Consider the following 13,707-nt stretch of genomic DNA (forward strand, 5'->3'; position numbering starts at 1 on the left):
AATTTCTTCTTTTTTTTTCCTTCTCCAATCAGCAGCCCCCTCGTGTGTGTGGGGGGGGGGGGGAGGGAGTGAGGGTGGTGTAGGTGGTGATTGGAGGGGGTCTCAATCATTTCCGCAATATTTAACTTGAACATGGGGGCCATTGTTTGCACCAAGTTTTGCCAGTCTCTGTCGACAGATGGTCCACTTAATCGAGGGCATGTGGCTAAGTCTGAAGGAATGTCCACGACCTGAAAGTGGGCTCTCTGCATGTGGGTCACCTAGAAGTGATAGGGGAAGTTTTTACCACCAGTCGTGGAGTTAGTGGGCACACTTTCAGGAGGAAGCATGAGACAAAGCAGGAGCCTTGCTCTGTCGACAGAAGTTTAAAACAGTTGGTGGCCATGAAATAAACACAAGAAAAGGGAGCTCGACAGATAGAAGTGGAGGTTTAGTATTGATATCCGTATACTGTTTTTGTGGCCCATCATTGCATGATTCCACACGTCTACACCATAACTGCCACTGTAACTGCCCCCTGACTTCGAATCTTCAAGTCCCCTGAAAACCAATATTGACTCTTCCCCGTCGACCTTCCTTTTCACCATTGTGGGGCATGTCCCTCATCATTATGAGTTAGTGGGCATACTTTCAGGAGGAAGCATGAGACGAAGTAGGAGCCTTGCTCTGTCGACAGAAGTTTCAAACAGTTGGTGGCCATGAAATAAACACAAGAAAAGGGAGATCAACAGATAGAAGTGGAGGTTTAGTATACTTGGAATGCCTAGAACGGAGATCATTGATTTCGATATCCGTATACTGTTTTTGTGGCCCATCATTGCATGATCCCACACGTCTACACCATAACTGCGACTGTAACTGCCCCCTGACTTTGAATCTTCAAGTCCACTCTGCCAAATATTGACTCTTCCCTGTCGACCTTCCTTTTCACCATTATGGGGCATGTCCCTCATCATTATGAGACAAAAATCGACAGAATATTGTCCAGTAAACACAACCACAATCCTTGCAAACTGGGCCACTGAACCGCAACACTTGGCCACTCACTGTTACTGCCCCTGACTATGAATCATCAAACTCTGCCAAATATTGAATTTTTCCTGTAATTTAATCAAAATATATTCAATGTTGGTAAACTTGAAAATATGTTTGAAATAACCTTTTTCTGTATTGTAATGACTTAAACACAATTGTTGTCCTACATTTTACGTAACGAAAATACACAACTTATTTATATCAAAAACAAAATATACATCTCGGGTTTATAATCAAAAAAATGGGAACTACTTTTTTTTAAAAAAAAGTTCACTCATATTTTCAGCTACATTCTGATTGGATATTAGATTAAAAATTCCTCTTTGCACCTATTTTTCCCACATCTTCCCAACAGCTGCTCCATTCAATTAACATTGAATCTTGCATGCCACCTGACTTACACGCTGGAGCAGTTACTGGCAGTGCTCATGGATTTAGTGGCCACCCTCCAAGAGGAAACATGAACGAATTGGAAGTCTGTATCTGTCGAGGAAAGGCTAAAAGGACCTGGGCACAGGTGGCAACTTCAATTATATGCACTTCGACAGGTACAAGTGAAGCTTTTATGTGGTTTCAATACACGGAAATGACCGTGCAGTTACAGAAGTTGCATAGAAGCAGTTGCAGAATTGGCAGATCATGGGGTCGTGGGAATTTTATAGCTATAAAGGGCAGAATGTTTGCAGAGAGAGAGGACATGAACAACAGCACAACTTGCTTTCTACATTGTAACTTCTGTGTAGTTTTTTCCCTTCTACTTTCTACTTTGTTACAAACAACACAACAACACAACAACTTACTTTCTACTTTCTACTTTGTTACTTTCTACTTTGTTACCATCAGTTCATCGAAAGAAGTCTTCATCCATTTCAGGCATTTGAACCAATACCGCAATTGCTTGATTTTCTTCTTGAACTTGTCAATTATAAATTACTGCTTCGTTGCTGTCGATATAGGCCCACCATAATTTTACTAACAATAAACCCATACTTCCATAGTAAACATTAAATAATTTCACAACTCCTGTTCGTAACTCGTAATTCATATACCAATCGGCATGGAGATAAAGTAACGAGTTCGTTGGGTTCTTTCTCCAAGTAACACCCAAAATTAACTGCCACTTGGATTATATACAAAATGCATGTGCTGGTATGTAATTTTACAAACCCACTTGGACAAAATTCGTATTTTGCTCGAAATATAATACTAATTTACCGACACAAGTCATAACAAATCAATACGAAGCGAAACACATCGTTAGTTGATAAACCACACCGCAAAAAACCCTTCAGTTAGATCCAACCAAATATGGAACAGAAACAAGCAACCCGCAATAGGAATCTTGGAATACAGACATAAGCCAATTTCCCACCCAAAACAATACACAGACAACCCATATATATCTCACCTCACCTTCAATTAGTTTTCAAAATGACAAGTCACTGCAAACACAAATGACAACATCACTCTAACACAATATGGGAAATTTACAACTCATGGCCTTGTACATAAGTAACGTTGTGCCATTTCCTGGCATTGTACATAACCAATTATTTACACGTTACGTACAGCAATCCGTGCAAAATGAAAACTACATACATTATTTCCATGTGTTTTCAATAGCTAGTACTGTTTACCTAATAAATTAAGGGAATAAGTAAATCATACAAATTATACAATTACCTGATTCACCTCATCAATTGTGTTCGAATCATTTTTCCACACTGCTGCTTCAACACTACCGTATTGGCCCACAGGCTGCTTGGAATCAGGAGAAACATCGAAAAATAGTCACCGTTGCTTAATGTGCGGTGTACTTGGATCCACCAACCCAGTTTTGCAGCGAACGGGCAATGACTCCGCATTGTACTCACGGTCAGTTATGTGGGGTGTATCTGCATCTGAGTTAGTACCCACTGTTCGGCTAAACCGAACCTTAGGACACGTTCGCTTTGTGTGCCCAATGCATTTGCAATTCCCACATTTTCTTGGTCTTCGACAGTTGGACGAGGCCCGTCCTGGGTTCCCTTTTGTCTTCACAACATCAGGATCTTTTACTTCAAATTGTCGACGGAATGAATGTTTCCTTTTGTCTCCATTCCCACCGTTCAAATTCCTCTCATATAACTCCTTCATCCGGCTCGTCATCGGAAGACATGCATCCCTAGCCTCTTTGAAACCTTCCGTTGATTGCGAGGCATAGAAACACATTTCGTTGTAGGAAAAACTCAATATCCCATACCGGGCCGTCTGTGTTGTAGTGCTATCAATTGAGGGTTGAGGCCATTGCTGGCCATCCTTGCTTGCAGCCCTTGTCCATCTATGCAGCACACAAGTTGGGGGAATTTGCGTTAAATTTTCAGCTTTCATAACACATATCATGTGGCAGCAAGGTAGCCCCAACGACTCAAACTTCATGCAAGAACATCTCATTGCAGCATCCACTGGACTGTGTGTTACTATCCATGATCTGTCCTTCACTTTGTACTTATGAATATAGTAGCATTTCTGACCATCCGGCAAAGGGAACACGTCCTTGACATTCAACTTCCATTCTTCTAAGATTTCATCATGGAACATTCTAAATATATTTCGGGTGAATAGCTCAGCTCTATGTCTCTCTATATCTCGCAATGGAGTAATCAATACCGGAAAAGTGTTATTTGTTTCAGCATCATCTCCAGCCTCGTTATACCTTATCCTTGCAAGAGCCCGATCATAGTGCCTAACAAATTCATATAGCTTCAATTTGTGTTGGAGGAAGGGATTGAAATAAGCATTCATACACTCCGAGCGCTAAGTGCTCTTCATCCCAGCAAAGAAATGTCCACGCATATATGCCTCAACCCACATATGACGCTTCTCATATGTCTCCAACACCCAATTGTTGGTTTGAAGTCCAAATTTTTCGACCATTGTCGTCCAGCCATGCTCAAACTTTGTCTCATCCGTTTCCATGTCCATGCACTGCTTGAAAGCATGTGCAAAGTCACTTATGTGAACATTTGAAATAGCATTTTTCCCAATATGCCAATTACATAATCGATGTCTTGCGTCTGGAAATACTCTTCTGATTGCCTCTCGCATCGCCTTATCCCCATCTGTCAGCACGGACACAGTTGCTTTATTGCCCATCGCCTCCATAAATGTTTCCAAAACCCATGTGTATGTCTCAATTGTCTCATTAGCTAGCAAAACACATGCAAATATCGTGGTCCTAAAGTGGCTAGTCACACCAGCCAACATGACAAAAGGTTTCTTGTATGCATTGGTTCTGTAAGTTGAGTCAAATATCAACACATCACCAAACTTTGCGTAGTCGGCCCGCGATTTCGAATCTGCCCAGAACAGATTTTGTAACTTGTTATCGTTACACACATCATACTTATAAAAAAAACGTGCATCAACATCAAGTTTTGCGCATAGGTAAACCAACGCACCCTGCGCATCACCATCCTCAACTTCTGCTCTACATTCGGCTTGAATATGGTTGTGCAGATTTGTACGGATGAAACCAACATTCTCATAAGACCCGGACTGATATACCATATAGTCCATGATTTGGCTAGTCTTCACACCGACATTGTGCATAGCCATTGCTTGAGCTTTGTCAGCGCTGTTTAAACTGCGATGTGACCTCAGATACATCACACAGTGTTGTTCCGCCAATTCATGGTTGTGGTCTACGACGAAGTGAGTCACAACGTACTTTCCCCCTTCACCAGCATCCGCATCGTACCGTATGCGAAATTGGGCTTTGCAACCTACTCTTGTTAGTGCCTTGGGAGCTCTACTCTTCTCAGCAACACGGTCCAAGTATTTTGGTAATCTCTGACCTTTCCTTGAACACAACCACAGCCTACTAACGACCTTTCCCTCTTTATTTGTGTTAAATCTGGATTTTCGTATACTAAATCCCTTGGCTTTAGCATACGCATTGTAGAAATCTTCTCCATCTTCGACCGAATCAAATTTCTGTTCCAGAATAGCACGTTCAACATCACCAACCATGTCATTGCGATGAACATCGTCAACCATTTCTTTTTTCACATCGGCTCTGCCATCTTCAACGTTCATGTTGGTTGCTTCTTCATTGCTCGGACCAGCTTCGCAACCATGATCAGGTTCTGCCCGACTTTCATTCATCAAACGAATGTCATCTGCTTCATTTGGAATGTCATAATCATCACCTTCCCTTTTAACTTCCGCTGGGGCCATACTGCACATGACATTACTACAAACAATTACTTGATGACCGAAAATTGTTAACACAAACACAAACATGACATTTTCACACGGTTTTGTTGTTTGTGCAAACACAAACACTCGCTTGAGAAAGAGAAAAAGAAAGGTTAGTTGCCAATGGAGGGGTTTCTGTTGGAGCGAAGCGTAGAGCGGTTGAAGTTAGGATGGGGGTTTAGTTGAGGGAAAATAGCTGAAGTGAACGGGCCAGAGATACAGAGAGGGAGACAGAGAGAGGGAGACAGCTCCATACCTCATATCTAGTTCGAGAGAAGGGCTTCACTTCAGCAATGGAACCAACACAGCCTTGTAGTTACGTTGTTGTTGGAAATCGCCTGTTATACTGTTCCCTACAGAGCTTCGTCAATGGAATGAACCCAACAGGGGCTTCTCCCTGTCAATGGAAATCAACAGTTACACTGACTCAACCTTACACAGAGAGGAGAACAGAGTAAAATAGAGACGAAATACAGAGAGTGAGTGGGATGCAATCATGCAAATACAAGCATTAATCGGTTGCCTCGGTTTCAACTTTTTCACGATTAAACAATTCAATGGTCTTGATCAATTATTGTAATCTAACGGCTAACAATTAGGTTGCATATGGTGTGCAACCTTAAGGGGGTTGCACACTTAAGCAGGACCCTACAATAAATAATGTATAACTTTTAAAGATTATAAGCACTTTTACGAAAATTCATAAAAAAAATATTAAAGTTTCTTAACACATGCTGTAATATCACACGTTAGCATAATTATTTATAAATAAAATGTCAAAAAAAGATTAAAGTTAAAAGAAATTATATTTATACAAGTACAGTGATTTATTTATTATTTTTTTTTTGATGCAATTTATTTATTAAATGTGAATTTTGTAGTCATCGTAAGTTTGAAATTTTTTTCCTCACTTCTCACTTTTAAGGTGTATTTTATTTTCTATTAGTTTGCCTTAATTTTATTAAATTTATAACTTTAATATATTCATTTACTGTTTGATAAAGTTGGAAATTAAAAATTGAATACTAAAAATTAGGATAAATTATAAATACACTTTTTAAGGTTTATTTAAAGTACAAATTATCCCCTATAGTAAGTACAAATACCCCCTCATTAAAAAAAAAAAATTTAACAGAATTAACTTTTAAAAAAAATTCATAATTGCTCTCCTATACAATAATAAAATTACCTAAATTATTAATTTAAACATGTTTATAACATCATTAAAAACTATTGATTGACTTGATAGTTTATTAATAAAATGGGCGATTTGTTATGAAATTAGAAACCTCAGGGGTGGAATGTAATTTCCAAAACCACAGGAATCGATTTGTATTTTGATCAAATCTCAGGGGTGTATTTGCAATTTATCCTAAAAATTAAGTATTGAAAAATACTTAATTTTTTAAGTTGAAAAACTGTTTGATAAAAATTTGAGTGCTAAATTATAAATAAGTTATTTGATATATATAAAATCAAATTTAAAATTTATTATTTTTAAATTATATATTTTAATTTTTATATTGTGATGGTGATGGTAGTAGTAGTAGTGGTAATGTTGGTGGTAATGGCATGGCGGTGGTAGTAACGGTAACGATGGTAAAGGTAGTAAATTATGGTGGTATTTATGGCAATAATGACAATGGTAATGAAGGTGGTAGTAGTAATGGCGGCGACGGTGACATGGTGGTGGTAGCAGTAGTGATAGTGGTGGTGGTGGTGGTAGTAGTAGTGGCGGCATGATGGTGGTGATGGTTGTAGTAGTGGTAGTGGCGGTAGCGGTGGTGATGGCATGATGGTAATGGTTATAGTAGTAGTGATAGTAGTGGCAGTGGCATGGTGGTAGTAGTGGCGGTTGTATGGTGGTAGTGGTGGTGGTGGTGGTGGTGGTGGTGGTGAGTTTATAATAATGTATATTGATACTTATGTTTAGTATTTATAAATTTAGTTAGAATTAAGTAACTTTTATATAATTTAAAATTTTCTTAAATTTTAGTCTACATTTTAAGAGACACTTAAATTTTTAAGTGATATCAATTATGGTTATCAAATGAACTTAATTAATTATCACTTAATCAATTTAATTTTAAGTGTTGAATTATATTATCAAACACCATACATTTAGGGTTTCATTTGAGAGTTTGCTAAAAAATATAGTTTATTGACTAAAAATTTAATGTTAAAAAAACGCTAATTCTCCTAGCATATATTATATAATAGTGAGTAGCACACGCGATACGTGTGTAATTTAAATTAGTACGAATAAAAATAAATAATAAAAAAATAATATTATAATATGTAAGTTGTTTAAATGGTAAATGTGTTTGTAATGAAATTCATGATTCTTGGGTTCAAACCTTAGTTGCGCTATAAAGGGGTGTCCGTGGATCGGTTTTGTACGATTTGTGGTGCGGTTTTGACCCGCCCACATCTATGCGGTTTGGGAAAAAGTCAACCCGCAACCGCCCGCAGTGCGCTTTGCGGTTTGTATGGATAAGGTTTGCAGATGTGCGGACGGTTGCGGGCGGTTTGCGGTTTACACTTTTTTCTTTAAAAATTAATTTTTGAGTTTTTTTTTTCTATCGAATTTAGGCATCAGATTCATTTTATATATTTGTGATCATTTGACAACAATTTTCTGATGAGTTTACAAAAAAAAATTGAATATCAATGCATTAAATGAAAGTACCCAAAACAAAGAGACCCTACACTATAGGGGTGCCCGCAGATCGGTTTTGTGCGGTTTGCGGTTCGGTTTTAACCCGCCTGCATCTATGCGGTTTGGGAAAAAGTCAACCAGCAACCGCCCGCAGTGCGGTCTGCGGTTTGTGCGGATAGGGTTTTCAGATGTGCGGACGGTTTGCGGTCTACACTTTTTTCTTTAAAAATTAATTTTTTAGTTTTTTTTTCCCATCGAATTTAGGCATCAGATTCATTTTATATATTTGTGATCATTTGACAACAATTTTCTGATGAGTTTACAAATAAAAATTGAATATCAATGCATTAAATAAAAGTACCTAAAACAAAGAGACCCTACACTAGCATTTTTGTCATGAAAAAAAATGTATATCAATGCATTAAAAAATATATATCAATGCATTAAAGGTTGTACTCAATTAGAATTGTCAGTTCAATAATCAATAATCAAATTAGAAGCTCCATCGACTACCAGAAGGAAAATTTTATTAAGAAAAAGTCGATGAGTCACCAATGAAAATCATATAAAAAATCAAGTTTAGGACTTGATAATTCTACGGCATTAAGAAAGTTGATAAATACTTAAAAATAAGGATTCTAGTGTCATAGAGAACATAATGGTGCTCCTGTTAAAGTTACAAAGTTTGTATATAAAAAAAAATAATAATAATAATTAAAGTGCGGACGGTTTTTGAGGGTTGCGGGTTTAACCCGCGACCCCGCCTGCAACCCGCAAATTTGTCATATTTCAAACCGCATCCGCCCGCATTATGTTTGTGAAATCGCCCATTTATATGCGGGTTGGGCGGGTTGAGCGGTTCGAATAAACCGTTGCCCACCCCTACTACACTAGCATTTTTGTCATTAAAAAAAATGTATATCAATGCATTAAAAAATATATATCAATGCATTAAAGGTTGTACTCAATTAGAATTATCAGTTCAGTAATCAATAATCAAATTAGAAGCTCCATCGACCACCAAAAGGAAAATTTTATTAGGAAAAAGTCGATGAGTCACCAATGAAAATCATATAAAAAACAAAGTTTAGGACTTGATAATTCTACGGCATTAAGAAAGTCGATAAATACTTAAAAATAAAGATTCTAGTGTCATAGAGAACATAATGGTGCTCCTGTTAAAGTTACAAAGTTGGTATATAAAAAAAATTAATAATAATAATTAAAGTGCGGACGGTTTTTGTGGGTTGTGGGTTTAACTCGCGACCCGCCCACAACCCGCAAATTTGTCATATTTCAAACTGCATCCACTCGCATTATATTTGCGAAACCGCCTATTTATATGCAGGTTGGGCGGTTTGAGCAGTTCAAATAAATCGTTGCCCACCCCGCTATATAGTATAATAATTTTTTATTTTAACATATAAAAATCTACCACGTGATATGAGGAAAAGGTTTGAAAGTTTAGATACCAAATCCAGTGTTCACATATATAATATATAATAGTATAGATAGATAAATATTTTTCTCCTTTTTTATTGACTTTTTAGAGTGGTTAAATTAATTTTTTTTAGTATAAAACACATGTTTTAACATAAAGCAACTTTTGTAATTAATAAACTAGCTTATTTAGTGCCAAAATAAGTCTTATTATTTAAATATTGCAATCATTTTAAAATTTATATACAATACTGTATAAATAATACTAATTATTTAGAATTTAACAAACTTTAAAACTTATTAAGGCCTCATTTAGGAACAGACTATTTTAATAATTTTTTAACTTTTTATAAAAAATTGTGTAAAACAATAGATAGAGTAAAGTAATAACTTATAATAATTTTTAAATTTTTAAACTAAAATATATAATTAACAAACGAGGTCTAAATGAAATGAAAAGTTGCTACTTAATAAAAAGTTGAGTAAATATCATTTCCCCCCAAACTATCACGCGTTTTTCAAGTTGACCCCCATACTTTGATTTATTTCAATTTAATACCTGAACTTTCCAAAAATTGATCAATTAGACCCCTACCGTCACTTTCCGTCTACAATTGCACGTAATGTGATGAGCTATCCCCCTGAAGTATCTTTTGAAGGGAATATAAGAGGGTATCTCGCCATATGCAACCTCTCGATTCTACTATATAACAAAGGCAAATTCCGAACAAAAACAAAAACAAAAAAAAAAATAAAAAAAAATAACAGAGCATCTTTTCGGTAGTGAGAGAGAATGAGGAATAGAAGGTTATGAAATCAAGGAAAATCGAGCTCAACTGAAGGAAGATGGAGTTCAAATGACATGGAAGACCTGAGATGCATTTTCTATGGAAGACGATGGGTGATACAAACATCATGGACTGATACAAATCCTGGTAAGAGGTTCATCAGTTGTTCCACTAATGGTTGTAATTAGTTCACCTGGGTAGACCTACCTATGTGCTCACGGGCAGTGCAAATCATTTATGGGCTGTTGAAGAAGGTCAATAAGCTAGAAGTAAGATTACAGACAAGAAATAGAAGAGAGAGAAAGCTGTGGATATGCTTGGCTGCCTCATGGTGCATCATTTTATCAATGTGGTTTGTAATGTAGTGAAAGAAATAATGTAATAGAGGGGACTATTATGAATGAATGAATGTAATGGGGGGAAATATTATGAATGAAATGTAATGAGGGAAGTATTTTGAATGAAATTTTCATATTTTGTGTTAAGGTTTTACTCTTAAAAAAAAAAGAGCATCACTGAATTTGTTTGTCCCTTAAAAAACAATTTGTGTTCACCCTTACAAAAACAGGGCATTATTATTTAATTAAAAACAAAAAAAACAAAAGTGGCATTGCGTGTTATTTTAACTATTTGTTATCCATCCATTAAAAAAAAACTAATTGGTGGCCTCTTTAAATGGCCTCTTGGCAACCAATGAATAAAATATCTATCGCTGGCATCCATTCATCAAATGGCAACAAATGAATAAAAAGCCTATCACTGGCATGCATCCATCAAATGGCATTCATTCAATGAATGAAAAAACTATCAGTGGTATTTATCCAAAACACACAATTGGAATCCATCCATCTAATGGCAACCAAAACCAACAGAAGCTACATTTACATAAAAATGAGTAGTACCATCCATTAAAATAGAGCATCATGCACAAAAGCAACATTCATAAATTTGTCATTCAAGTTTCAAAACACACAATTATTTGTGACAACCAAAATACTACATTTACATAGTTAACAAGTTCAGGGCAACAATTCCAAACAAAAAATCATTACATGTACAAAAAGCCCCAATGAGAAAGTCATGTAGATGCTTCATTCTTCTATCCAAAAATAATAATAATAATAATAATAAATTTCAATCTTTTGTGCAATGGATGCTTCCTATTTCCAATCTCCAGGTGCTCCCCTTTTCTGTCCAGTGGATACTATTTTAAGGCCACTAGCATTGTGCACTAGCTTGCCTCTCCACATCATTTGACCCTCATTTGGTGTGCTGGTTGAACTCATTGGAGATAGAGTTGACTGGCTTTCTTGTACCACTCTCTTTTAACTTGTAATAAGATTGAATTATCCACAATTAAACACAATCAAATATAGGATAGTTAAGTTACTATTTATTTTATTTTTTTAAAAACAAAAAAAAAGAAAGAAAGAACACTGACAGCCAGTTTCTTCTGTCTCATGTGTCTCTTGACCTTGGATGCTTCTGTAGTTAATTAACTCTTGAGGTTGGCTTGGTTCAATTTGGCTCCCCTGAGGTTGGCTTTCTTGTATGTAGCTGAATCTGCCCTTGACCTGGTAACTTCTCCTGTTGTGTCCCACATTCCCACAATTATTACAAGTGATTTTAGTGCCCTGCCTTCCTAGCTTTGTGCCTTGAATTAGTGCCTCACTCTCCTTTCTTTTATTTTGTTTAGGCCTCCCAACTCTCTTCTTTACATCAGGTGGTAGCACCTTTGCATACTTAGTTCTGGGCCACATTTCTCTACCACTAATAGGACTCAACATATTGTCATAGGTCTTCAGATAAGTCTCCACCTTATAGTACTGATGAACATATTTTTCTAGTTCTTGACCTAAGAAATTTGCAGCAGCCACAGCATGGGCACATGGAATGCCTGACAGATCCCACTTCCTGTAGCCACAAGTCCAAGCTTGCAAGTCCAGTTTGTATTGCTCACCATATGGCCTTACAACCTCAAATTGCTCATTGTCATTCCATCTAGGAATCCATCCAGCTGCATCCACTTTCATTTTCTCCAAATGATTTTGAATCTTAAGACATATAGGACCATTGTGTCTTTACATTGCATCTCTTTTTTTTTGAACTGTTTCCATTAACAACAACCTAATTTTCTTTAACATTGTAACCACAGGTTTATTACTAGCTTCCAAGATGCTTGAATTGAAGCACTCACATAGATTGTTTAGCAAAAGGTCACACTTTGGAAAAGTGTTGAAATGGTTCATACTCCAATGAATTGGTGGTCTTTTAACTAACCAATCATATGCCTTACAATCAACTTCTTTAATCTTTGCCATCACTCTGGTAAATACAGGAACAGTTGTTGCCCTTGAAGCCTTCCACAATAGATCTTTTAGAACCAATCTCTTGTGTTCACCTTTAAAATTGTTGTGCAAATGCCTCACACAAAACCTGTGTAAAGCATTTGGGAACAACTCAGCCACTGCATTAATCAAACCTTTTTGTTTGTCACTCATGAAGGTATAACAATAAGAGTTTACAATATTCAGATCATGTCCTAGCAGCTTTAGAAACAATAACCATGCTTTTTTCTTCTCTTTCTCAACAATTGCATAGGCAAATGGAAATATGCAATTGTTTGCATCTACCCCAACAACTGTCAATAGAATAACACCATGTGACCTCTTTAAATGGTATCCATCAACTCCTATGACTGGCCTACAACCATTCATAAAAGCTTTTTTCAATGGACCCCAACACAAGTACAACCTTTTGAACTTTGACTATGTATTGCTCCCATCACTAACCCTTGGATTACTCCCTTCATTAACCTTTGGAATCTGTTTCACCTTTATGCGAACTGTTGTCTCAGGATTGGTATTCCTAATCTCCTTAACGTAACTCCATAACATTGCAAACTGCTCAGCTGCAATATCCTTTACTCGTGTCAACACCTTATTTCTTGCCCTTCTCACTTTTTGTAAGTCAAGCTTCGCATTGTGCTCACTTGAAATAGTGTTTGCCAATGACTGAATTGGCTATGTAAAATTTAACCTAATTATTTCAAAGTACCTCTTTACAATCTATTTGGAACTCACATGTGCCACATCAAAAGACTTATTACAAGCGTGCTCATCAACAAGTGTTTTGATCCTATACAACCCATCATGTTTTACATATAAAGCATAACAAACCCAAGGACAACCAACTTTGTACTCTGCCCTCACCTTTTGTTTGTCATTCTTGGTAAATGTTATATGTTTGCCCCATTTAATTGCATACTCCTTCATAGCATCCCTAAACATATCATGACTTTTGAACTCAATACCAAGTTTGAATTGAGGATTGTACATATTAGAGTCAACATTAAAAACAAGGCATTGCCTTCTATGAGAAGTACGTCCTTCATCAGATGAGCTGTCAATACTTCTTAGCTCATCAAAGGAACTTCCAAGGCTTTGTATGTCATCAACTACCTTAGCCATTGCATTCTTACTACTTCCTACACCAGCAAACTCTAGATCTTTGTCAACATTAACCTCATACAATGCATCATCATCA

The 13,707-nt window shown here is 36.7% G+C and overlaps 2 protein-coding genes across 2 annotated transcripts; both read right to left on the reverse strand.

Moving 5' to 3' along the window:
* Positions 1-2,651: 2,651 nt before the first annotated feature.
* On the reverse strand, positions 2,652-5,676 carry LOC114303975 (protein FAR1-RELATED SEQUENCE 5-like). Its single transcript, XM_082905054.1, has 4 exons — positions 5,531-5,676; positions 4,468-5,254; positions 2,719-2,793; positions 2,652-2,672 (listed from the first exon to the last, which is right to left on the reverse strand). Exons 1-4 carry the CDS (start codon positions 5,533-5,535, stop codon positions 2,652-2,654), a joined length of 888 nt encoding a protein of 295 aa, XP_082761180.1. The 5' UTR covers positions 5,536-5,676.
* A 6,566-nt stretch (positions 5,677-12,242) lies between these two features.
* LOC145807124 (uncharacterized) lies at positions 12,243-12,878 on the reverse strand. Its single transcript, XM_082905055.1, has one exon. The coding sequence runs from the start codon at positions 12,876-12,878 to the stop codon at positions 12,243-12,245; it is 636 nt and encodes a 211-aa protein (XP_082761181.1).
* Between the last annotated feature and the right edge of the window lie 829 nt (positions 12,879-13,707).

The sequence above is a fragment of the Camellia sinensis genome, chromosome 14 (assembly GCF_055761805.1).
Source record: "Camellia sinensis isolate YWXY chromosome 14, ASM5576180v1, whole genome shotgun sequence".
NCBI classification, from domain to species: Eukaryota; Viridiplantae; Streptophyta; class Magnoliopsida; order Ericales; family Theaceae; genus Camellia; species Camellia sinensis.

Bases quoted from the DNA above. Each gene is read 5' to 3' on its own strand.
- LOC114303975 (XM_082905054.1), bottom strand. The intron at 2,794-4,467 runs GTTTACCTATGC...GATTCCAAGCAG, and splicing joins GTGATGCGCAGGGTGCGTTG to CCTGTGGGCCAATACGGTAG. The intron at 2,673-2,718 runs GTAATTGTATAA...TTAATTTATTAG, and splicing joins CAATTGATGAGGTGAATCAG to GTAAACAGTACTAGCTATTG.
- LOC145807124 (XM_082905055.1), bottom strand. From the start codon at position 12,878: ATGAATGGTTGTAGGCCAGTCATAGGAGTTGATGGATACCATTTAAAG.